The sequence below is a fragment of the Pelodiscus sinensis genome, chromosome 1 (assembly GCF_049634645.1).
Source record: "Pelodiscus sinensis isolate JC-2024 chromosome 1, ASM4963464v1, whole genome shotgun sequence".
In the NCBI taxonomy this organism is placed as follows: Eukaryota; Metazoa; Chordata; order Testudines; family Trionychidae; genus Pelodiscus; species Pelodiscus sinensis.
This window is the reverse complement of record NC_134711.1, coordinates 27,817,347-27,844,845: the sequence shown is the minus strand read 5'-3', so window position 1 is coordinate 27,844,845 and position 27,499 is coordinate 27,817,347. Positions and strand designations below refer to the sequence as shown.

At 41.1% G+C, this 27,499-nt stretch overlaps 1 protein-coding gene across 6 annotated transcripts in view; it reads right to left on the bottom strand.

Moving 5' to 3' along the window:
* The window catches only part of SLC2A13 (solute carrier family 2 member 13), a 350,803-nt gene that overhangs the window by 268,939 nt on the left and 54,365 nt on the right, over positions 1-27,499 (bottom strand). For 5 of the 6 annotated variants that reach the window (XM_006120405.4, XM_075927403.1, XM_075927428.1 and 2 more), the window contains one exon: positions 107-266. In XM_006120405.4, coding sequence (XP_006120467.1) covers positions 107-266 — 160 coding nt within the window. Of the gene's footprint in view, positions 1-106; positions 267-5,701; positions 6,013-27,499 lie in introns of those variants that run through there. The other variant, XM_075927418.1, reaches the window with a different exon arrangement.

Sequence of the window (27,499 nt, the reverse complement as noted above, 5' to 3'; positions counted from 1 at the left end):
AGGAGGTGCATGGACAGGGCACCCCACATTTTGTAGACCACCGATCTAGTTTCTTTTCAAGTCATGACAACTCAATTTTCACTTTTAAATGTAAGAATTTACAAACCTCCATCCATCCTTTGCGAGGTAGCTGAAGGCTCCATCAACAACACTTGCAAAGAACTGCCCTCCTGTGATGAAGAGAGTATTAATGGTAACTAATCTGCCTCTTAAGTGGGGTGGAGCGACCTCTGCGATGTATACCGGTACTGTCATAGAAGCCACACCTACAAGAAAAGTGTGGAATTAAACTTACAAAACTGTATACTACATTCTCTTCAATCATGAAACATTCAATTACAATATATAATAAATATGACAAGAAATTATAATCACTTGATTTCTGAGTTTCAACCTCAGAAAAAAACAGCAGCATTTTGTTTCACTGCTAATAATCTCTGAGGGTATGTCTACACTACCCTCCTAGTTCGAACTAGGAGGGTAATGTAGGCATACCGCACTTGCAAATGAAGCCCGGGATTTGAATTTCCCGGGCTTCATTTGCATAAGCGGGGGCGCCGCCATTTTTAAAACCCCGCTCGTTCGAACCCTGTGCCGCGCGGCTACATGGGGCATGAACTAGGTAGTTCGAACTAGGCTTCGAACCACCTAGTTCATGCCCCGTGTAGCCGTGCGGCACAGGGTTCGAACGAGCGGGGTTTTAAAAATGGCGGCGCCCCCGCTTATGCAAATGAAGCCCGGGAAATTCAAATCCCGGGCTTCATTTGCAAGTGCGGTATGCCTACATTACCCTCCTAGTTCGAACTAGCGGTGTAGTGTAGACATACCCTGAGAATGGTTAGCTGAAGCAGATGGGCACAGGCACTGGGAAGTAATCATAGTTACCATGCTTCTAAAAATTCAGAGATTCACGATACTTAAAGGAATTTAAAAGCAGTTTGACAATGAAACAAATCAGATTTTTTATCAAGTGAAACTATGATGAACTAAAGACAACCTTAAAATATGATCAAATATATTTATAGTTTCAGTTCAAAGGAAAACAAGCAGATACTGTACCACATGAAACTGAGTTGAAATGAAATAGTCAGACATTCATAATTTATATAGATACATGACAATCATTAGCAAAGTACTGAAATCTTTAATTAAGAATAGGGTCTGATGCTGTACAGCCACAGCTCTCCCTGGCTTCAAATGAAACCGTGAATGTTTTCCATCTCTGAAAAAAAAATCTGCCCCGTATCCCCTCACGAGAGGGGAATTTCACTGATGTTTAATAGAATTTAAGGTTCACTGTATGGCTGTTCTCTGAACTATAGCTGTCTCATATGGAACAAAGAGAAAGATCTGTCAGGTTTTAATCATGTATAGGGAGCAATTCAAACCACTGCAATGAAAAATGGTATCAGGAATACAAGGTTTGATATTTTGGCTAATATATATTCGTCTCATGCCTTATCATAATGGTGTCCTTACATTAGGAAATGGTTCCAAATGAATACATTTGGAGTATGAGATCTAAAACATAATTTAATTTTGAAAAATAGGAATCCAACAGAACTTCATGACATATGAACAGAAGATCAATCTATTGTACCTAAACAGAAAATTTGAATATACCATGCAAATTTATGGTGTAGTTTGCAAGGAACATAAAAATACGTCTGGCAGAGAGAAACAACTAGTTAGTAGATCTGGGTTATATATGGTTAATTAAAATAAAAGATACTTTTGGGACAGGAGAGCGAAGGGGAATATTTCTATTGAAACTTGCTTAAATGGAGCACAGTGAAATATACCATGTGGATACAGAATAAACCACGTCCAAAGGCAAAACCCACTCTAAATAGGTGCCTGAGCTTTCTGATGATGTTACAGCAATGCACTGCTTTCCATTAGTGCACAGATGGCACCTCAGCACCAAAATTTAACATCAAATTCCTACAGACATTGAAATTACTCTGTCTCTTCTTCCTCTTCCCTCCTTTTGCCAGGGCTACAGGAGCACCCATGTCCTTTTATAGGTTAACTATTATTTAAAACTGACTTAGAAGAAGTTTCAGAGCTCCCACCTCAGTTAAATACAGAGTCTATGTGGTCATACACCTTGTTCACAATAGATTGCAGGGCTGCTACTAGCAGGTCAGACTGCTGTATTAGCTATGGATAGGCCACAGAGCTGTCTTCTCCAAGAGATGTACACCGGACGTTCTCATTATTAGTTCCCTTAATAAACTGCCAGGTTTACCTGTTGTATGCTCAGATAAGATGTATTACACATGATGCCATCTAGTGACTTATCAATATAATACATATTAATATTCCATTACAACTCCTCCCTTGAAGTCTTACATTCTTACCATTTGCAATATTTTATAAAATGGGCACTGCCATGCTATCTTTAAAGTTCAGTATATACAGTGGAGCTGACAGCCACTGGGGGGGGGGGACAGGGCAAGGCTTGGGGAGGGGAGCAGCTCTGTGCCCCCAAAGGGGTGGAGCCTTAGGCAGAAGGGGCAGGGCCGAGGGCCAGACCACGGCATGCCCAGACCACGGCATGCCCGCTCCCACCCTTAAGAACCACGCTAAGTGGTGGAGCAGAACTCTGGCAGCAATTCAAAGGGGCTCAGGCCATCGTTGCTGCTGCAGCAGTGGCAGCGATGGCCAGGAGCTCCAGGCACCCTTGAATCTTCGAGCTCTGGGACAATTGTCCTTTCTGCCCTCTCACTCCTGCCTTCATCGCCAGGTCAGGGTACATATCAATCTGTTAAGTTTCTCTGAATTATAATGGTTATCTAATTACATAGCCATCTGACAGTCCATTAGTTGAAGCAAGTATCCCTGGTTGGTTTGGAATCTTTGGCATCATCATTTTTCTTCGTCTGCATCTGCCCTCTGTACAGTATGTCCTGTTGATTGTTCTTTGTAGGCAACTAAATATGGACGTCAACGCTTTCTGTTGAATTCGCACCTCAACCACATAAGATCTGGGTGATGTGTTATTTTTATGATAGCTGAGTTATCCGTTTTTTGGAGAATATATTTTCTCTTATAACTTAAGTTGTTTAATATCCACACATTAATATTTTTCCTTTTTAAAAAAAGAATAATCAGTACCACTGGGGCACTCCATGCTGCTGAGTCAGATTTCCAATTTGGTCTGTTCTCTTTAATTCTGCTTCCATGTTCTGAATAACAGGGATCCTCTGCAAGGTGAACATACACTATACAAAAAACTTTAAAAACAACAAATAGTCTAGTAGCACCTTAAAGACTAACAAAACATGTAGATGGTATCATGAGCTTTTGTGGGCATAGCCCACTTCTTCAGATGACTGGAATATTAGAAGTCCAGATCCAAGAATAAATAAGGGAAGGGGGGGGGGGGGGAAGAGAGTGGCAGTAGGAAAAAGAGAGAAAAAAGGAGGGGAGGGAAAAAAGAGATAGTGAGTAAATGGTTCAAATAGTTACAGAGGGGCTGATAAAAACAATTAGCACCTCCATTCTTTGCTTGGTTGGTTAAGGCATTAGAGTGTGGAAGGTAGTGTGCAAGCCAGCCGATGTCCCTATTCAGACCATTTGCATACAAATTACATTTGTGAATTAAGTTAAGTTCCAACCCTTCTCTGTGTACTTGGCTTGTGGAATTGGCCTGAAACAAAATGGTGACTTGGAGATTCATTAATGTGTCCATGCAGATTAAAGTGTTCTCCAACAGGTTTTTGTGTATTGCCTTTTCGGATACCTGATTTGTGTCCATTAATTCTTTCCCGTAGAGACTGACATGTTTGGCCAATATACATTGCAGTGGGGTGTTGCTGGCATTTGATGGCATAGATCACATTAGTGGATGTACAGTTAAATAGGCCTCTGATTTGGTGGCTGATGTGGTTGGGTCCAGTGATTAAATCACTAGTGTACATGTATAGGCAGAGTTGGCACTGGGGCTGATTGCAAGGGTGTATTCCTGGATGATTATGATGGAGATGTGTTGCATGGTTACTGGAAAGAATTTGTTTGAGGTTAGGGGGTTGTCTGTAGGTGAGAATTTGCTTTTTTCCTCTAGGCCTGTGAGAGTGAGGGGTCGTTTCCAGGATAGGTTGTAGATTGTTGATAATGTGTTGGAGGGGTTTAAGTTGTGGACTGTAGGTGATAAGTGGAATTCTGTTGTTTTCCCTTTTGGACCTGTCTTGAAGTAGCTCATGTCTAAGTACTTTTTTGGCTCTGTCGATCTGTTTTTTCACTTCTCCAGGTGGGTATTTCAGTTTTAAGAATGCTCTATATAGATCTTATAGGTGTTTGTCTCTGTGGGACTGGAGCAAATCTGGTTGTACCTTAGGGCTTGGCTGTATACAATAGTGAGAAATGTGTCTGGGATGGAAGCTAGAGGCATGAAGATAAGTGTAGTGGTCTGTAGGTTTCCAGTATAGCATGGTGGAAATTTGTCCATCATTTAGTTGTTCTGTAGTGTCAAGGAAGTGGATCTTTCATGTGGACTGATCCAGGCTGAGGTTGATGAAGGGGTGGAAATTGTTGAAATCCCTGTGAAATTGTTTAAGGGTCTCTTTCCCGTGAGTCCATAGGATGAAGATGTCATCGATGTAGCGTAAGAAGAGTATGCGGGGGGTTCAACATTATTTCTTAATGTTTTTTATACTAGATCTCCTTTCAAAAGTCAGTATCCCCAAATATTCCAAGTACTTCTCCTATTCTCAGCATGCCCATCATGGTTGACAGCCTGATGCTGGGAAGGTTGTCAGTCTTTCATCTCATATATTCTTAGTGCATGCCTTTTCTTTGTAAGTTGTTTCTGTGGTAAACTGACCCATGTATTTCAGAATACCCACAGGATTATCAAGTCTGTGTCAGGGGATTTCAGTTTTGGGTGGAGTTGAAAGTGATTTGTAAGCCCTTCTAAAGTGATAATCAAATCTGCTCCTGATTCAATTTTAAAGTCAGTAGTCTTTCTATGAATATTTAGTTTAACTCTCCAAGCAGGCAGTCATCATGTGATAGACACCATCATGTGATAGAAACCAGAAATAATGGCTATTAATTATCTGTAATGATAGTTAGCTGCCTCATTGTTTTAGTACAGCAAACAACCAGCAAAGTGTCCATATTTTGTACATTTATTACATATTTCACCTTTGGTTGGACAGACATCTTGAGCTATGAAATTTTCTACACCTTACACATTTATTGTGAAAGGTTTTGTATATTGCCTTGAATTTTCCCCTCTTAGCCTCAGGGATCTTATCATAATTACTTTTATGACTCATGCTACATCTGTTCACAGCTTTCATATGAGTTTGTTTTTCAGATTTGTCAGGTTTGTTCTGCAGTTTCACAAGGTCAGACTACTTTATTATTTAGATAGCTATGTTAAGTCTTTCTTAAATTTTAGTTGCTGTTAAAGGTTTCTGTCTACAAGACCTATAATTAGTGTTTCTCTGACATTTGTCCAATCTCCAGAAATCATATTTCAGCCAACACATACAAAACATTTTCTCTTGATTTCCTGAATTCTCTGGCAAAAACATGCTCTTAAGTAAACTAAATTTATCCATTGTATAAAGTATGAATTAAAATAGCCAGAACCCATTCATAGTCATCTTTTTTACTGTGATTCAGTGAGGGCAAAAGATTTAAAGATATGCTCTGCATGTTTTCCTGTAGCATAAATTACAGAGAATACCTGAACATTTCCAGTTTCCTTATGGAGTTCTATAGTCATTCAAAATCTTGCAAAAATACTGCTTCCAGTCTGTCCACTGTGAAGGTTTGTCAAAACTGGAGCTCTCTGGGGAAATAAGTGTCATACTGATAAGATTCTCTGATTGTTTCTTTCTTGTCCTTCTGTTTGAAACCTTTATTGTCGCTTTCTTTCTATTTCTGTTCTCCTCTGGCATTCGTATCAAAGAAACTATTTCATGGAAACTATGTATATGGTAGTTTGCAGGCTTCTGTACCAGATATGGATTGGTTAATAGTGTTGCCCAATGGTTTAACCAAAAATATCGAACACCTCTCCCCCACCCCCCCAAAAAAAACCCCAACGGGGAATAAATTCTGTTCAGAAAAAAAAAAAAAAAAAAAGGAGAGGAGACCAAAGTTGCTGAGGAAAAGAAAAAAACAGCATGGCCCCTTTAAGAAATGCTTTTGAGGCTTTTTGGCCCTAGCACGCAAGCAGAGGCCATCTATCATCTTGTCTTCCTGCTCCGGGCCAGACAGCTCCCCTGCGGAATCAGGTAAGCACCCAGGATTTTCGCCTCCTTGCCGGGAAAAAAAAATCAGAAAATACTGGACATTTTAGATGTCTGGTATTTTCTGAATTTCTTTTTACCAGACAGGAGGCAAAATACCAGACTGTCCGGGTCAATACCGGATACCTGGCAACCCTGCTGATTAATGCTTCCTTCTCAGAAAGATACACACCAGATGTGTTCACTACCTGATCCTTTAATGTACTGCCAGATATATCTACTGTATGCTCAGACAAGGTATCTTACAGAGCACCACCTTGTGTCTCAACAATATCATATAGTTCACATGCCATTATCTCTGTGGAGAAGGAAAACGAAGGGGACGAGGTACAAGAGAAGTGGCTAGTTTTAAATACCAGGATTTGAGCCTCTTGGCTTTTCTTAAGCATGTTATGGTCTAACAGAAACCTTCTACTATAAAAATAAGTGCTTAGAATCTGCAATGGAATCCAAGTGGAAGGACTCTTGGAGAATCCCAAAACCTCACTGAAGTCAAGGAATCCTTTGCAGGACTGAGGCCTAGAACAGGGGTATTGAATAGCTCCCATTTTCAATTTTATTATAGAAATAGAGTCTGAAGTAGCTGCTTGATCACAGATCTCTACAGAAAGAACACCTGGATTGAAGGAAGACCAGTGTGTCTGGGACATTATAATTAGCGATAAAAACATTTCAAAGATATATGTTATACTACTCTTTTCCAATATTTTCCTATAAACTATTTAGAATAGTTTTAAACTGTTTAATGCAATGTATTTAGGTAAAATCTTCTGTTTGTTGTAAAAGGTTTTATATTAAGTAACCATTCTTCACTAGCAAGAGGTTTTGCACTGGTGTATATTTTGTGTGACTGAAGGTAATCTCCTTTTGTTCTTATGCCTCAGAGTGCACCTGAGGTGTACAATTATATCTTAACACTGAATATGCTATTGTGGCTTATCGTTATAGGCATACACACTGAGCAAGAGGTTACAACACCTGACCTGAACATCTTTGCAAGAAAAAACATCTCAGACTCCAGAAAGCAAAATGATTCACAAGTATCCTGCTGTCTAGCTGACTCACTACACTAAGAGCACAAAATTACCTTTAGTATGGAAGTTAGTCTTACAGACCTGCTGGAAGCCTTAAAAAGCTTGAGTGAGGAATACAAATTCTTTAATAATAAAGGGGCACTGGAAAATATTTTGTTTTGATGGGTAAATGCTTGTGACACACTCAGCATGATATCCCAATCCACAGCTAATTAAATTACTGGAAATACATCAATACTTCTCTTAATGATACCCAGTGACTGACCCATCAGGATTTCAATTTCCTAATGCTGGTTAAAAGATTTGAGAGAGATTTGTCAACCATTCAGTGCCAAATGAAATGCGTGAAATATAAAAAACATCCAAATAGCTTTTTACATCTTCTGTATCTTGTCATGTAATCCAGAAGACAAATTTCAAACACATATCAGTGTTAGAAATACATTGACTTAGCATTTTTCATAACCAACATGCATGTGATATTACCAATGTCTGTATTAAATTATGTTAAGAGACATGGGGCTGGAAGGGGTGCAGAAGGACCTTTGGGTCATCCTCTCCCCCACAATTTTTTTTGGGGGGACAGTGTGAAGGGGGTAAAGAAAATTACTACAGCTGTGGTAGAATGAGAGGAGCTCATACTAGAGTAGAAAGAAAGGATAGTCTAGTCATTAGAGTGCTAACCTATGACTTGAGAGACTTGGACATAAATTCTCTACTCTTATCATATACTTGTTTCATGATCTTAGTCATGTCACAGCCTCCTTGTGTCGCAATTTTCCATGTCTAATGTGGCAGTTATTATACTTCACTATCTCCTTGTGGTGCTGTGAGGATGAATACATTAAAGATTGTGAGGTGCTCAGGTATTATTGGGAACACAAAAATACCATAGATTAGGGTTTCCTAGTCAGTGGTTCACAAACCACTGGGAAGTGAGCAGGAAAAAAAAGCATCAGGGGACTGTGAAGTGTTGAAAAGGGTTCATTACAATGTAATGCAAAGAAAATCTTTTCCCACCTGTCTCCACTCCCCTTTACCATTCAAGTCAACCTCTTCAAGCACATAAACTACATAGATTTATCATGAATATATTTACTGTAAAAACAAATAGTTTAAGGGGGTCACAACAATTTTTTACTTCGGGCAAGGTGTCACCAACTTGGAAAAGGTGAGATGAGACACATTCTCTGAAACAAAGATATGCCACGTGATTACATTGAGCCAGTCCCAAAAACTACACCAAGGCTCTAGCCCAGATGGCTTGCCTACATACTGCCTGGTCCATGCAAAGGTGGTTACATAGTCAGCTGAGGATAACACTGAGAATTACTGCTAGTTCTGGGTGGACTGCAGATCAAATCCACTAGAAGCCCTTCTGATTTGAATATTTAAGAATTACTGTTTTAAAAGCTGCTAGTTAAAAATCTCACTATTACCTCTCCTATTTGCAGCCTACAGAAGGTAGCTTAGAGTGTTCCTTCTCACTGCCTTCCCACCAGAAAGCAAAGCAGAGACAAGAGATAGGTCTTTTGTAGGACAGGAAGGCATGTGCATCTAAGAGCAGGAAGACAATCAGGCACAGGCAGGACTGGCCTGATGGGAGAGGCAGTGTGCTCACATTAGGACCAGATTAACCTACAAATTAATAAAGCTATAGCCTTAGGCCCTCTTACTGTTAGGCCCTAACCATAGGCCTTCCATTCCATACTGAAGTAACAACTGAGCGACAGTAGAGGGGGATTGGAATTTTTGTCTCATTAGATATTGCATTTTACAAATTAATCCATCAAGATTGTGAATTTAGTTTATGGTGATTTTGATTTTGTCTTTGTGGAATAAATAAGTCTTTGTGGATTCAAGCAATATTGAGCTTTGCACACAGCAGGCCTACACTGGACAATATAAACCATGTCAAAGAAAGGAGAATGGCAGAAACTAAAGGGGGCCAGTGAAAAATGGCAAAGATAAAATGGAGTACTGAAAGGTACTCCTTCTTTCCTAACTGTTTTCCTCCGATAAAAGAAGTTGATATCCAAATAGAAAATCAATTTTTGGAAGCTCATAGAATCATAGGACTGGAAGGGACCTCAAGAGGTCATCGAGTCCAGCCCCCCGCCCTCAAGGCAGGACCAAGCTCTGTCTACACCATCCCTGACAGATGTCTATCTAACCTGTTCTTAAATATCTACAGAGAGGGAGATTCCACCACCTCCCTTGGCAATTTATTCCAATATTTGACCACCCTGACAGTTAGGAATTTTTTCCTAATGTCCAATCTAAACCTCCCCTGCTGCACTTTAAGCCCATTACTCCTTGTCCTGTCCTCAGAAACCAAGAGGAACAAATTTTCTCCTTCCTCCTTGTGACACCCTTTTAGATATTTGAAAACCGCTATCATGTCCCCCCTTAATCTTCTTTTTTCCAAACTAAACAAGCCCAGTTCATGAAGCCTGGCTTCATAGGTCATGTTCTCTAGACCTTTAATCATTCTTGTCGCTCTTCTCTGTACCCTTTCCAATTTCTCCACATCTTTCTTGAAATGTGGCACCCAGAACTGGACACAGTACTCCAGCTGAGGCCTAACTAGTGCAGAGTAGAGCGGCAGAATGACTTCACGAGTTTTGCTTACAACACACCTGTTGATACAACCTAGAATCATATTTGCTTTTTTTGCAACAGCATCACACTGTTGACTCATATTCAACTTGTGGTCCACTATGACCCCTAGATCCCTTTCCGCCATGCTCCTTCCTAGACAGTCGCTTCCCATCTTGTATGTATGGAACTGATTGTTCCTTCCTAAGTGGAGTACTTTGCATTTCTCTTTATTAAACCTCATCCTGTTTACCTCTGACCATTTCTCTAACTTGCTAAGGTCATTTTGAATTATGTCCCTATCCTCCAAAGAAGTTGCAACCCCACCCAGTTTGGTATCATCTGCAAACTTAATAAGCGTACTCTCTATACCCAATATCAACATCATTGATGAAGATATTGAACAGTACGGGTCCCAAAACAGACCCTTGCGGAACTCCACTTGTTATCCCTTTCCAGCAGGATTTATCACCATTAACAACAACTCTCTGACTACGGTTATCCAGCCAATTATGCACCCACCTTATCGTGGCCCTATCTAAGTTATATTTGTCTAGTTTATCAATAAGAATATCATGCGAGACCGTATCAAATGCCTTACTAAAGTCTAGGTATATGACATCCACCGCTTCTCCCTTATCCACAAGGCTCATTATCCTATCAAAGAAAGCTATCAGATTAGTTTGGCATGACTTGTTCTTCACAAACCCATGCTGGCTATTCCCTATCACTTTATTACCTTCCAAGTGTTTGCATATGATTTCCTTAATTACGTGCTCCATTATCTTCCCTGGGACAGACGTTAAACTGACCGGTCTGTAGTTTCCTGGGTTGTTCTTATTCCCCTTTTTATAGATGGGCACAATATTTGCCCTTTTCCAGTCTTCTGGAATCTCCCCTGTCTGCCATGATTTTTCAAAAATCATAGCTAAAGGCTCAGATACCTCCTCTATCAGCTCCTTGAGTATCCTGGGATGCATTTCATCAGGACCTGGTGACTTGCTGACATCTAACTTTCCTAAGTGATTTTTAACTTGTTCTTTGTGTATCCTATCTTCTAAACTTACCCTCTCTCTGCTTGTATTCACTACGTTAGGCACACCTCCAGACTTCTCGGTGAACACCGAAACAAAGAAGTCATTGAGCATCTCTGCCATTTCCAAGTTTCCTGTTACTGCTTCTCCCTCCTCACTAAGCAGTGGGCCTACCCTGTCCTTGGTCTTCCTCTTGCTTTTAATGTATTTATAAAAGGTCTTCTTGTTTCCCTTTATGCCTGTAGCTAGTTTGATCTCATTTTGTGCCTTTGCCTTTCTAATCTTGCCCCTGCATTCCCGTGTTGCCTGCCCATATTCATCCTTTGTTATTTGTCCTAGTTTCCATTTTTTATATGACTCCTTTTTTATTTTGAGATCATGCAAAATCTCCTTGTTAAGCCAAGGAGATGCTTATTGGAAGAAGGTTCTCAGATGCATAGCTGAAACCAGTTTTTCCTGCTGAGCATGGTCTGCCATTCATGGCTCAGATGAGATTGTTAGATCAAAACAAAACAGCTTTTAGCTCTAGATTGCCAAAGTAATTGTCAAGTTCGACCCTTTCTCAGCTCAGCACATTCAAACAAAGTGGTTTAGAAAGTGAATCTGTTGATCTGGCCAAGAGGACATTTTGGCTGGAACTCTGTGGCAAGGGCAGGCTTTTAAAAAAATAATGCCACATTTGTGTTACTTATTCAGGTTATGTAGTAACATTCAATGTAATGCAGGAGAACCGCAGAATTGCTCTTCATGATTCCATCTATTCACAGGGTCTCCTGTGCCGGGGAACTCACTACGGCTCCTGGCAACTGTGGTGAGTGAGTTCCCTGTGGTTCTCAGCCCCTATGTTGAATTTGGGAGCTGCGGGGACTTCACTTCAAGGGCTGGGAGCCACAGCTCTCAGTATTCACCCATTTTGCCATTCACGGTGGATTCAGGAATGCATCCACTGCAAATGGCGAGGGTTTCTTGTACGTTAACATGCTTTATCAAAGTAAAATTAAAATAAAATTTTCAAAAACTGCAATACTACCCTGTTTCAATAAAGATGCTGTGCCACCTGGCCAGGGGCTGGCTGAAGGGGCTGCAGCTTCAACCACTCCTGAGACAAAACAAGGGTTAGTGGGATAACACGTAGGGGACACTGACAAGGGAGAACCAGGAATAGGAGAAGGGATAAAAGAGTAAAGGTAAAAGCCAAGTAGAGTGCATAGAAAGAGGAAAACCCCAAACTTACCACACCTCACTGGTAGACAGAAAAGGTATGTGGAGGGGTATAAAACCCAAGTCATTCAATGGACAGAATAAGTAAGCCTGTATGTCCCACCCTTACCCCGTGTGTACTGGCTGACAATCCTCTCCCAAAAAGGTCAGTGAAGAGGTGGCCATTGGGGTTCCCATCTGAACCCTGCTGCAGATCTAGTTGATGTTTTTTGTTTTTAAAGACTGACATACCACACAGGAAAATTTCATAAGTCCAGGATAAGCATCCAAATTCCCAGATGCTTATCTCAATGCTTTTGAGTTTCTGATAATGACAATATTCATGTTAAAATAGACTAAAAAAACTGCCCCTAACCGGTTTTTCTGTCACTCTGATTACCTGGACGATCGTCCCATAAGGAGGAAACAGAGATCCACATGCCAGCTGTGCATCTTATGTGTGCATTTAATTTTGTAAGACAACTTCATCTTCGGAGTTAGAAATAGGACTATAGTACAGTGGAAAAGACGTTTCATATAAACATTTTAGGGTATCTATTTTTACTTCAAATTATTTGTGCAATAATACAGTAACAAAGTTATGTTTTTAAAATGCTGGATCTCTAATTTAGAATGAAATATTGGAATAATAAAATCAACCCTAAGACACTCCATGGCATTTGTCATGCTGGGACTTTCCTACTTTTTAGGAGGTTCATGGCAATTGGCCTCATACCTGAGGCATCATAATATATATCAGTATTATATAAACCCTGACTCATTGCCTAATTGTAAAACAGAGAATATTTTGTTTCAAGCTGCGATACTTCAAACAGCTCAGTTTAAAGAGGTTTTATTTTTTCTGTTCATACTGAACAAGGCCAATCATGATGAAATCACCAAAAATGATATTTTTATCTCATGCCAAGATACAAATGTACAGATTATTGTGAGAGACAAAAACACTTGAAAAAATTATGCTGATTACCACCCATTACACTCAAGAGCATAGAATATTTAACGTAAAGACACTGAAGTTGACTTCAGACAATTTGAATTATCACTTTTTACACATGGGAGACAGCAGAGTTTAGTGCAAAAGCAAAGGACTAGAACTTGTTCTGGATTCTTGTATACCACAGAGTTGCTACATGACCTGAGGGAAGCCATTTTACCATTCTACCTCAGTTTTCTCCACCTGTTATAAGATGAAGTGGCTGCCATTAAAAGTTTAAAAATTGCCATGGTATCTTCAATACATTGCATTCTCAGTGCAAGAATGCTATGAACATTAGAGTTATTTTTGCCTGCAAATGGTAATTGCCAATTTAATGCTGATGACTATATTTTCTTCATAAGGGTGCTGTGAGGCTTAATTAATGTTTGCAAAGTGCTTCAAGGTCCTTGGATGAAAGACACCATAAAAGTATGAAGGTTTGCTATAGTTGCATACTTATCACGACTATGCCCTGCTCTGTTTAACACCCAACCACTACAATGGTTCTCAGTAGCATCAATTGTATGGTAACAAAAACATCTTGAATTAGAATCTATCAAGGATTTTAACACCAGGGTTCAAGTATTTAGCAACCTTTTAACAAAGGAAGGATCTCTTTTGAATTCTAATATTCTAGAAGCTCCTGAGAAACGAGGCTATTAGTAGGATTATTATAATTTTATACTCTTGTTTGGAGTATACAAGTGGCTGAAGCACAAGCTACTGTAATTAAAGCCTATTACCCAAGCTGTGTAAAATGTATTGATGATCTTCATAAAGACACAAAGAAATGAAGTACAGCTATGCTGATGTGAGATGAAAGATAGCATACATCTCAGGCTGTGGATTTTAAATTGCATCTTGAATGGCTCAATCTAAATGTGGACTAAATTCAAAGACTTGATTTTTCCTTCTAGTTGCTCTCAGGTGTTTATATAATCACCGTCTTCCTGTCACTCAGGCATACTAACACTGCTGATTTCAATTTTCCCCTTTTTCTCCCCTCTCACATTCAGGCCACAACATAGCAGTGGCCAATACCCAGTATCCCGTCTTCTGTAGCCAGTGCTAGATGCCTCAGAAGGAATTAACAAAATAGGGCAATTATCAAGTCATCAACCCTGTCTCATTTAGTCCCAGCTTCCGGCAATCAAACTTTTAGAGATACATAGACCATGACGTTGCATCCCTGGCCATCTTGGCTAATAGCCATCTATTAGCCTATCCTCCACTGAACTAATTTTTTTTTTAACCCAAATATATTTTGGGCCTTCATGACATTCCCTGGCAACAAGTTCCATATGGCAGTGATGCGTTGTTTGAAGAAATACTTCCTTATGTTTGTTTTGAACCTATTAATTTCATGTAGTGATCCCTGTGTTATGTAAAGAGATAGTTAACATTTCTCTATTCCCTTTCTCTACACTATTCATGATTTTATAGACCTCTATCATGTCCTCCTTTTGTATCTTTTCTCAGATGAACATTCCCATTCTCAACCTCTTCTCAGATGGAAGCTGTTCCATATCCCCAATTGTTTTTGTTACCTTTCCCTGTATCTTTTCCAGTTCAAATATATATATTTTTGAGATGCGGCAACCAGAACTATCCACAGTAATCAAGGTATAAGAATACTATGGGTTTATATAGTGGAATTATATATACCCTGATCATACATCCCAAATTTTCTCTGTCCTGATGTCCTCATCAAGTAGTGAAATGTCCCAGAAAGTCCTGCCGGAAATGCCGCTACTTGAGGGGGATATCGGCTTGCAGGAAGAAGTGACTGAGTCCGTGCACTGGCATTGCTTCTTGTGCAGTGTAGCAGCACTTAGGTGGCTCCATTAGAGCTCTACTGGCTGGAGCAGACTTCTCATGGCACGTGGTTTCTGGCCACTACGCTACACACCGCCCCATCACCGCACACCATGCATCCCCCTCTCTCTCGAATGGGACTACGTCTGTCACGTGGAGCCCCAGATATAGCCACGCAGCCTCCTCCTCCACATATGCTGGCACCCTCTCAGAGTGCACTTGGACTCGGTGCCTCCCATGCGCTGCTGATCTCTCTCCCCCTGCCCCTTCCCACCCAGCTGGGGGAATGGCAGCAAGCCTGGTCTGGCGGGGAAGGTCAGAGTTTCTTCACACACATCTCCCTGCCCTCCCAGAGGGAAGCCAGACCTGGTGCTGCAGCCTCGTGGCTGCGCCAGGATCCCCACTATGTGGGGGTGGGACCGAGCTCCCTCCCCTTCCCACTGCACTTGGGGAATGACAGTATGCTGTCAGGAGGCTTTCCCCACTGCAATGGGGTGCGAAGCCACGTAAGCGCCCCCCCATGCCTAGACCCTGCACCCAAATCCCCCTTACTCACTTTCCTGCCCCCACCAATGACTCCCACCCCCAGCTTACTCTGACACCCTCCTTTGCTCCTGCTGCACCTCCCCCAGCCAGATTCTGTACTCTCCCTTGCTCCTGCACCCTCCCTCCTGGCCAGACACCCTGCCACAAGCCCCCTTGACCAGAGACCCTCCCTCCTGGCCACAGACCCTATCCCTAGCCTGCCTCTGCACCCTTCCTCCTACCCTCTTCCCCTTCTTAACTCCACTTCCTGCCCTGATCCTGAATCCCATCCCTATCTCACACATTGGTATCCCTCTCCTGCACACTGAACCCCTCTCTTTCTCCCCACCCCAGAGACTAAGGGAGTCCATAAAATCTCCTAACTCCAGAACCCCAGAAAAGTAAATCTGGGCTACAGGAAGCCCTGAATTAGGCATATTACGGAATAGTCAACCAGACTCTACTCCAGCGAGTAGAGTATTGACTACTTGCTTCCTCCCCTCCCTTGCTGCCTCTCTCAGAGGCAGCAAAGAGGAGGAAATAGGAGCCGGTGCTGGGGGAGCTGACTTAAAAGCTGGTTCCCCCCAACACCGTCTCCATGGTGCCGCCTGCCTTCTCCCACTGCCTCTATCAGAGGCAGAGGGGGAGGGATAGGGGAGGCTGCTGCAAAGCAGCCTCTGCCCATGGCAGGCCAAGGCTCACTGTGTGCAGAGGTTGCTTGGGCAACAGCCCTTGTCTACAGGGATCCCAATGGGGAGCTGGGCCTCCCGTGGACAGAGGCTGCAGCCACCAAGCATCCCCTGTTCACGGTGACCTGGGCTGTCTTCTGTGAACAGAGGCTGCTGGACTCATCATGAGCTGGGACCAAGCAGTCCCGACTCATGCTGGTTGCTGCACCTCTGCATTTTAAATGTAATACGAGTCCGGCAGCTTTTACTACATTTAAAATGCAGAAACACAGCACGGCTGGTTCCCAGAGCCAGAACAAGCCAAGACTGCTGAATCCCAGCTCAAGCTGGCTCCTGAAGCTACCCAACTGTGGCTCTGCAGAGCAGCGCCTATTGACTGATCCTGTAGTTGATACAAATTGTATTGGCTACACAATTAGCCTGATAACCACAATTTAACAACCTTGCCTTGAACTTCCCCGTCCCTTTCCCTTACCCTGTGTGGCTGCAGCGCCAGAACAGTGAGGTGTTTCAGTTAAGGGCCAGATCAGTGAGGATTTGGGGAAGGGGGGAGTTGGGAGTTTTTTTGCTTCTCACATGTATATTTGCGATATCAATGTTGCATAGATTTTCTTGTTTTAGTTTCAGCTTTAGATAGCAAAAAGTCATTATTCTAGTGGAAACTAACAGAAAGCCTGATCTGAAGCATGGAATTTCTCTGTAAGGTGTTACTTATGTTAAATTTTAAGACTACAATTTTAATACCCATTGTGAAATATAATTAATTTAATGATTTTTCAAGATAATTTAAAGCTAAATCAGAAAAGAGGTAATTATTCTGAACAGAAAAGATGTGCCTAGGAAGTAATCACCTCTAAACCTCTCACAATTTACACTTAGAGGACATTTTCTAATTTGCTCTCAATATTAAACTCTTCTCACCACATAAGCTTTGTTGCTGTAGGCAAGAATATCAAGCTTTTAGTTATGTAGCAATAAATGACACAATATGTTAGAAAAAGAACATTAGAAATAAATTCTGGGATCTGACAAGCAACTGTTCTAAGTTCTAGATAGACACCATCAATGGCATCTTTGTCCTGCACACTGAACCCCTTTCTTTCTCCCCACCCCAAAAACCTAAGGGGGTCCATAAAATCCACTAACTCCAAAACCCCAGAAAAGTAAATCTGGCCTATGGGAAACCCTGAATTGGGGATGTTAAGGAGTAGTCTACCACCCGATAAGCAATAGCTTATCGGGTAGGCGAGTAGAGTATTGACTACTTGCTTCCCCTCCCCTCCCTTGCTGCCTCTCTAAGGAAGGGAAAATAGAAGCCTGTCCCGGGCTCAAGAAAAGATGCAACGGAGAAACCCAGTTTTAAAACAGTCAACTAGATAATTGACCAGTCAAGTTTTCTGACTTTGTACAATAGTTTTGATGCAGTAAACAGATTTTTAAGAACTTTTGCAAACAGGTCACATATTAGTGGGAACACAGAACACTTCAGAATTCACAAAAATCCATGACAAGACCACTCTCCAGACTATATATGCCGTTTCCATGAGTGTTTTCCTACATGGGACAGGGAGTTCATTGAGTTCTGCTATCTGAGCCTTGAAGGTGCACTCCACAAGTTTAAACTTTTTTCTACAATCACGAGGACCATTTATCTAACATTTATTTTTTAAAACAATATGTAATACCCTTTTTCCTCCAGGGGTTACTTGGGAGCAGGTCACACTCACATGTGTATCTGGGCACCTGATGTTTTTAACATAAAACCCAGTGGTGATGATATTTAGTTGGGGATTCCCTATCCACCCCCTCGCTGCAGTCCCTTGCTCCTACAGAATATACAATGGCAGTGCCTTCACCTGGCTGGCCCTGTACACACTTAATAGTGTGTCTTAGGAACCTCCAGCCTAACTCTGTCTGCATAGCGTGGAAGAGGCACCATTCCACCTTTTTTCCCAAGGCCTCATGGGAGTTGTAGTCTCTAGGGCTAGACTGCAGCACAAAGGATCCTCCCAGTAAAAGTCAGAGGCCCCTTTAATAAGGGGACTACAAATAGATAAGATTTTTCATGTAAATTACATGACTCCAGGAACAGAGGCTTTAAGAAAGACATTAACTACTATGAGAGTCCTCTGATTTTATTTAATTTTTACAGGGGAGAAAAGCTCTGGCACAGCTCTGGTTGATAATCAAGGGAAAAAGTCCTTTACTAATGGACCCAGCTCCCTACATTCTAATATATTGAATTCTAATATAAAAATTGAAAGACAAAGAGAATTGACTGGCAGGTCAAAGTGAGGCTTTATGCGCAATTTGATAGCATTTCTTTGTTCCTATTTGGATGTAATGCAATAACTACTGAAGATGGCATCCAATCAGTTTTAAACTTTCCAGTATTGTTGTCTGCATTAATGTGTAAAACCCTTTGATGGTGATAAGATCACAAGAGTTGGCAACACGGAAAGGAGCCTCAAGTTCTCTGTAACAAATGGCTTATACATAGGCTATACAGTGATCTGAAAATTGCAGTCCATGCCTTAGATCACTAGGTGTGGATATAGTTGGTAATAACCTACAAAGTAGGATAAAAGTTGGACTCTGGCTAAGAAATGTTTTCTTGATTAACCCAACAGAATGGTCACAGTCAGACAAGTAGGGGTGTTCAGAAAAGAGTGTGTTTCAAGAAAAAAGTTACTCCATCCCAATTCAAGTTGGGTGTTGGTGAGAGAACTGGATCCTTGACTCTAACGTTAACATTATGTTACTGTATATCCACTGTGTTTGGCACTGCAGTTCTGCACAGGCCTGCGCCTCCCTAGATCCTGCATGGAGGGCTAAATCTGAGTAATATCCATGTACTGGAAGTGTGGGGGAAAAGGTGTCACTTTGCCCTGATAACTGAAGTCATACTGCTGGCATGGAAGATACTGGTGAGACAGTAGCTCAGAACTACCATGCTGTCATTATTCCCTTATCCTACTGTAGATTACTGATTGTACTGCTAACGCTAAGGATAAATTTCCCTCATGTTACTACATCACTTTTAAAATATGATTTGCTACTACTATATTCCATAAGAATACATGTTTCCAAGGACTGTAAAGATTATTTGTACCTGAACATATGAATCTCATTTGTTTTTCATCAAGCCAAATGAGGGAAAAGACATGCTGTGATCAATTGTCAAAGTGCATGGCATTAATTAGCACTATAACAAATATTACCACACCCAATTTTTCTGTTATCCAGGAAATTAAGAGGGAAAACCAAAAGAGTAATAATGATACACCAACTATTTAATTCATTTTTTCTTATTTCCAATCAGAAGAAAACATTTAGTGCTGCTATTATTTTATCAAGAAATAGATGACAGCATAGGTTTCAGAAAAGCCAAATAAATCATGAAAGAATTCTCACTACTTTAAGATCTCTAAAACAAGGATACATACATCCAAAATAGCTGGGAATTATTGCCTTCATGACAGAAATTACCTCAATTGTGAATATTTTCTAACTTTTCAGTCCCTGAAACAATATTTTATAGCAACTGCCTTCTCATTTCTCAAGAAAATCTCTGCCATTTTGGGGAACCTGATTCAGCAAAATGGCAGATACTATCTAAGGGTAATTGACTTGTCATGTTTATTACTGGGTTCTAAGTTAATAATATCCACTTGGAGGACTTGGGAAAGGATGGCCAGTAGAGACAGTTTAGTGAATAATCTCTGTTTTATAAATTTATGACACACTTTCAGATGGCTTACTATATTCTGCATGTTTTACTCAGGCAAATTACTGAGCTCATTGCAGTGGGAGCTGGGCAAAACACTAATGGCCTGTAATTATACAGGAGGTCAGATTAGATGATCATGGGTCCTTTCTGGCCTTAATCTATCCTACTATCAATCCCATACATAAATAAAAGCCCTTAACACAATTGTGGTGGTGCTTTTAACTCAGGCTGACAGACCAGTCAAGAAAGATAGGCTAATTTGAGTTTTAGTCCAACGCATCAGATAGTAATTGAAACATTCTGGGTTGTTCAAATATTGTTTACAGGTGTCTGCTTTCCCTCAAGTTAGCCTAACCTGAGAGAAGTTGGCCTAACTTGAATGTTCTACACTCAAGTCTTCACAGCAGAGTTAAGATTAAGTAAGAAGAGCAAAAATGCAGCAATAAGTAGTCAGTATCATACATAAACATGGGCCATATGTATTTAGAGACAGTTATACGACACCAAAAGGTCAATTTTTTCACAAAAACACTTGGAAATTTTTCAGAGCTTCACTTGAGATTATGAACTGAAAATCTACACTAAGTATCATACAATTGAGTTTATAATGAAAATAAATAGGGCTGTCAATTAATCACAATTAACTTAAGTGGCTAACTCAAAACAAATTAATTTGATTTAAAAAATTAATCATGATTAATTGCAGTTTTAATCACCCTGGTAGAATACCAAAAAAAAGTTTCTTAAAAAATATTTATATTTTTCCTACATTTTGAAATATTGATTTAAATAACAACAAAGGGTACAGTGTTCACTTTGTAATCAGAAATAATTATTTGCATTGTAAAAAACCCCACCAGAAACAGTATTTTTAAATTCATCTTACACAAGTATTGTAATATAACTTACAAATGTAGATTTATGTTACATAACTTCACTCAAAAACTAAATAATGTAAAATGTTAGAGCCTATAATTCTACTCAGTCTTACTTTCTATTCAATCACTAAAACAAACAAGTTTATTTACATTTACAGGAAATAATGCTGCTTGCTTCTTATTTACAATGTCATAAGAGAGTGAGAACAGGTGTTTGCATGACACTTCTGTTCCCAGTGTTGCACTATTTTTATATGCCAGATATACTAAACATTCGTATGCCACATGATGCTTTGGACACCATTCTAGAAGACAAGCTTCCATGCTGCTGTTTTATTAATAAAATAAAAAAATAATTACATTCATGACTGACCACCTTGGGGGGAGAAATATGTTTTCTGCTTCATGGTTTTACCTGAATTCTGCCATGTATTTGTGTTATGGCAGTCTCGGATGGCAGCCCAGCATACGTTGTTCGATTTAAAAATGCTTTCCTTGCAGATTCGACAAAACATAAGGAAAGCACAAATGAGATTTCTTGAAGATAGCTAAAGCACTCAACCCAAGGTTTGAGAATCCGAAATTCCACACAAAATCTGAAAGGTGTGGGACATGCTATCAGAAGTCTTCAAAGAGCAACATTCCAATTTGGAAACTACAGAACCTAAATCAATACAAAAGAAAATCAACCTTCTATGGGTAGCATCTACTGTGACTGGTTTGATCACAGATACCCCCCCTTGAGATTGTGACGATGTGCTAAAATACAACTGAGTGCATCTCCTTGCCCTCTGGGGTTCCTTACCACCCTGTCCTAATGAGCCAAACCTACTGGTAGTCTCCAGTAATGGCCAAGAATTGTATAAAGTTTATACAAAGTAAGCTCATAACTTGTTCGCTCCCTTTATCAATGAAAGAGAAATATGCACAGATGTTGCCCACTCACATAAATATTGACATAGTAAACAAAAGGGATTTTATAAAGTGCAAAAGTAGGATTTAAGTGGTTGCAAGTGATAGCAGACAGATCAAAGTAAGTTACTAAGCAAAATAAAACAACACACACCAGCTAACCTTAATACACAAGACCCCCGTTATGGGTAAACACTCACCCTCAAGTTCTTCTAATCAGCTTTCTTTCACAGAATGGGTAGCTTCTCTGTCTGGGCCCAATCCTTCTTACTGGTCAGTTCCAGGTATTTGCAGCAGACATGTTAGATGGTAAACAAGGGTGTTCTGGCATCTGGCAGAAATCCTTTGTGTTCGGATCAAACTTTTCTTACCCTCAGTTGAAAAGTACATCAAAATGGGTTCCAGTATCAGATGACCTGACCACATGTCTTGGCAGGACCAACCATAGTCCAGGCTAACAAGTAAGTAAAGAGGTTTATATTTCATATTTCTAACTTCAAATACAGGAATGATGCATGCACACAGAATATACACATTCAGCAAACTATGACATTTTAAATATGTTACATGAAGTATTTTGCATAAAGTACATTCGAGTTATGTCATATTCCTATTCCCATTGGGAATTTTGAAGTGTACATGGTTAACCTATAAGCCTGGATTTATCAGTTAACCAGCACAGTTACTCACATCCCCCAACCCCCGCTGCCGAGTACTGGCTCCTGTGGAGCTGCCTCCCCTTACCTCTATGCTGCTGCCTCTGATACAGAGGCAGCAGCATGGGGGTGGGAGAGGTGGTAAGCAGGCAGGAGCTGGTGCTCCAGGGGAGCTGCTGCCCCTGTCACATTGCTGCCTGAGGTGAGATTAGGCTGCTGCCTCTGTATAAGAGCCAGCAGTGAGGGGCAAAGGGGGCAGCCATCTTAAAAGCTCCCCACAAGGACCTGTTCCTGCATGTCCCCCATGTGTAAATGTGTAACCATTAAAAAAAATTCAGTGATTACACATTTGCACAAATATACTTATTTTAACATCCCTAATTTCCATAAAGAATACACAGTGCAATGTCACAGTATCGGACTCAGAGAATGAAAATGAACATAAAGATCCAGAGAAGTGCAGATTGGCGTATCAAGCAGAACGCATCAAGGACATGGACGCACATCTTTTAGATGGTGGCTGAAGCATGAAGGGGCATACGAATATTCACCTTATCTAGTTGGCTACCCCCTGTTATACTCAGGTGACACTGTTGTGAAGTGGCATTCCATATGCTGTATGTAAATATGATGATGATAGGAATAGGACATAACTGAGATATACTTTATGCAACGTGGCTCTTGTAAGGTATCAGTGGAAAGGTGTGATTTACTGAATAGGATTATTCCATTTATATGCATGCATTTATCACTTTTGTACTTGAAGTTAGAAACACTGGGCTGTGTATTTCGTACTTGCTGCTTTGGGTTACTCCCACTGCTGACACTTCAGGGACTGCAATAGAAAAGCCAGACATGGCTGATAGCCCATCAGCTAGTACAGGGGTAGGCAATATTTTTTGCCCAGGGGTCACTTCAAAAATTTTTGAAGTAGCCCCGGGCCACCCCGGAAAGGGCAAAGCCTAAACAGGAAGGGGCGGGACTATCCCACCCCCAAACCATGATTGGTCCTTTTTCCCCCCTTCCTACTAGGCACCCATGCCCTGGAAGAGGCTAGGCACGCTCCCCCACCCACAGGCCAATAACAGCCCTGGGACGGGGGAGCATGGGAAGCCCCCTCCTGCCCTGCGAGGAGCATGTGGCACTTTGAAGTGCTGTGGGCTCCTCGCAGGGCCAGGGCAGGGCAAAGGAAGGGCGAAGGCCTGGGGGCAGGGGAACAGCAGGGGTTCCACAGGCTGGATCCACCCGCATGGCGGGCCGCATACAGCCTGCGGAGGCCCTTTTGCCCACCCCTGAGCTAGTACGATGGACTGTGCAGAGGCTTGGCCTTCCTGCAGAAGTTCCATAATGCTACTGATTAATGGACGACAGAGCCAGGTGACCTGATCACCTGATACTGCCCTGAATTTTGGACTGCTGGAGGTGGGGATATCTAACAAAGGTTTCCTGCCTTATGGAAATGCTATTTAAGGTGGGGGAGGAAAACAACAATTTTCCTCAGCTTGCCTCCACACCACAAAGGTACTCTGGCAAACTCCTAGAAACAAAAGGATTGTAACTGGGGGAGGGGAGGGAAGAGAGAGGGGGAGAAGAAATGCTGGCTTATTTCTGGCTTATAACCCCAGTTTGTATCATTTCTACTGAGGGAAGTGTAGGCAAGAGGCTGTGCATATCTTCCTTAGCATAGAGGAAGGAGGTGAACTTCATATAACTTTGGGTTTGTACCACAAAGGGGACGGTTAACATCTGGGTGGTTTAGTAAATCCCTGTAGCTGAGTCTGCCCAAAGCTGATCTCAGTTTCTGTATCTTCTGCAGTGGGAGTGGCCCTGGCTAGAAGAACAGGCTGACTCAGTGGTATCTCAGCACCTCAGTTGATATCCCAGGGGTCCCAACTTGTAACAACAGTAAATAAGAAGCAGGCAGCATTATCTCCTCTCACTGTAAATAAACCTGTTTGTCTTAGTGATTAGCTGAACAAGAAGTAAGACTGACTAGACTTGTAGGAGCTAAAGTTTTACTTTGCTTTGAGTATAGTTATGCAACAAAAAAATCCTACATTTGTAAGTTCAACTTTTATGATAGAGAGTGCATTACCATACTTGTATGAGATTAATTGAAAAATACTATTTCTTTTGTTTTATTTTACAGTGCAAATATTTGTACACAAAAATAATAAAGCGAGCACTGTAACCTCTATTCTGTGCTGGAATTGAAATCAATATATTTGAAAATGTAAAAAACCACAAAAAATATTTAAATGGTATTCTATTGTTTAGTGGTGCAATTGAAACTGTAACTAATCATAATCCTTTAATCATTTGACAGCTCTAAATAATATATCCAATTTACATGATGTGCTAAATCCCAACATGGCAAAAACCCTTCATGGTTTTTACTGCTAGTAAATATTCTGTTTCATAAGCGAAGCACACAGAGGGTTTACAGAGACCATTTGATGATGTTTATAGTGAATCAAAATCAATAATTAAATGCTTTTATTTTTCCAGTAATAAAAAATTGCACAACTTGACAACAGATGTTCTTGTGGTACAACAAATTCTAACAAATTTGTTGATTTTCATTTAAGCCTTTCACTTTAGCAGCAAATTAAAAAAAAAAAAAAGAGAGAGAGAGAGAGAGAGAGAAACTAATTACATTTCCCAAGCTAGACATGAACACCAGAATAATGTGCTCTTCCAGACATTTTACATGACACTAATACTCCAAATGCAAGACATTAATCAGACATGCACCCTCAAGTTAAAATAAAACACAAGGCTTGAAGCACTGAGTTTTCTTCCTATGCCTCTAGTCCCAAAAGAATAGCACAGTCTACACACCAAAAGACACTTTCATCCAAATTTACTCCCATGAATTATGCCCTAGGGTTCATAGCTTATTTCTGATAAAAGGGATACCGCTCTCTATACAAAGCATTTAAATAAGTCACTGTTACCAGTTGGAAAATCATTTGGGGAAAAATGTACTCATCTTTCATCAGAGTTGTATCACTCCAGAGCTTTAACAAGTCCACAAACTAGTTAACATAGTAAACGAAGTAGCAAATTTCACAGTGATTACTCTATTCCTGGAGAAAGTGAATAAGGAAAAGTTATTTACTTGTTCCCATAAGAACTAGGGGTCAATATAAATTAATAGAAAGCAGGTTTAAAACAATCAAAAGGAAGTATTCCTCCACACGATGCACAGCCAACCTGTGGAACTCCTCACCAAAGAATGTTGTAAAGACTAGGACTTTCACAGAGTTAAAAAAAGAGCTAGATAAATTTGAGGATAGGTCCATCAATGGCTATTAGCCATGATGGATAGGAATGGTGCCCTTAACCCCTGTTTGTCAGAAGCAGGGAATGAGAGACAGGGGTGGGATCACTTGATTACCTACTCTGTTCATTCCCTCTGGGAGCACTTAGCATTGGACACTGTAAGAAGACAGGATACTGGACTAGACTGATCTTTGGTCTGACCCATAGAATCATAGAGCCGGAAGAGACCTCAGGAGGTCATCAAGTCCAGCCCGCTGCCCAAGGCAGGACCAATCCCAACCAAATCAACCCAGCCAGGGCTTTGTCAAGCCCAGACTTAAAAACCTCTAGGGATGGAGATTCCACCACCTCCCTAAGTAACCGATTCTAGTGCTTCGCCACCCTCCTACTCAAATAGTTTTTCCTAATGTCCAACCTAGACCTCCCCCACTGTAACTTGAGACCATTGCTCCTTGTTCTGCCATCTGTCACTACTGTGAACAGCCTTTCTCCATCCTCTTTGGAACCTCCCTTCAGGAAATTGAAGGCTGCTATCAAATCCCCCCTCACTCTTCTCTTTTGCAGACTAAACAAACCCAAATCCCTCAGTCGCTCCTCATAGGTCATGTGCTCCAGCCCCCTAAACATTTTGGTTGCCCTCCGCTGGACCATCTCCAATACGTCCACATCCTTTCTATAGTGGGGAGCCCAGAACTGGACACAATACTCTAGATGTGGCCTCACCAGAGCCGAATAAAGGGGAATAATCACTTCTCTGGATCTGTGGCAATGCTCCTCCTAATGCCATTAACCTTCTTGGCTACAAGGGGACACTGTTGACTCATATCCAGCTTCTCATCCACTGTAATCCCTGGGTCCTTTTCTGCTGAACTGTAACTTAGCCATTCAGACCCCAGCCTGTAACAATGCTTGGGATTCTTCCGTCCCAAGTGCAGGACTCTACACTTGTCCTTGTTGAACCTCATCAGGTTTCTTTTGGCCCAATCCTCTACAATGTCCAGGTCACTCCAGCGTATTTACCTCTCCCCCAGCTTAGTGTCATAAGAACATAAAAACGTATTTACCTCTCCCCCAGCTTATTTACCAGCGTATTTACCTCTCCCACAGCTTAGTGTCATAAGAACATAAGAACGGCCGTACTGGGTCAGACCAAAGGTCCATCTAGCCCAGTAGCCTGTCTGCCGACAGTGGCCAACACCAGGTGCCCCAGAGCGGGTGGACTGAAGACAATGATCAAGCTATTTGTCTCCTGCCATCCTTCTCCAGCCTCTGACAAACAGAGGCCAGGGACACCATTTCTATCCCCTTTTACGGACCTAGTCTCCATGAAATTATCTAGCTTCTCTTTAAACTCTGTTATAGTCCTAGCCTTCAAAGCCTCCTCTGGCAAGGAGTTCCACAGGTTGAATACACGCTGTGTGAAGAAGAAATTTCTTTTATTAGTTTTAAACCTGCTACCCATTAACTTCATTTGATGTTCTCTAGTTCTTCTATTATGGGAACTAATAAATAACTTTTCTTTATTCGCCCTCTCCACACCACTCATGATTTTATATACCTCTATCATATTCCCCCTCAGTCTCCTCTTTTCTAAACTGAAAAGTACCAGTCATTTTAACCTCTCTTCATATGGGACCCATTGCAAACCCCTAATCATTTTAGTTGCCCTTTTCTGAACCCTTTCCAAGGCCAAAATATCTTTTTTGAGGCGAGGAGACCACATCTGTACACAGTATTCGAGATGTGGGCATACCATAGTTTTATACAGGGGCAATAAAATATTCTGTGTCTTATTTTCTATCCCTTTTTTAATAATTCCTAGCATCCTATTTGCCTTTTTGACCACCGCTGAACACTGTGTGGAAGTTTTCAGGGAA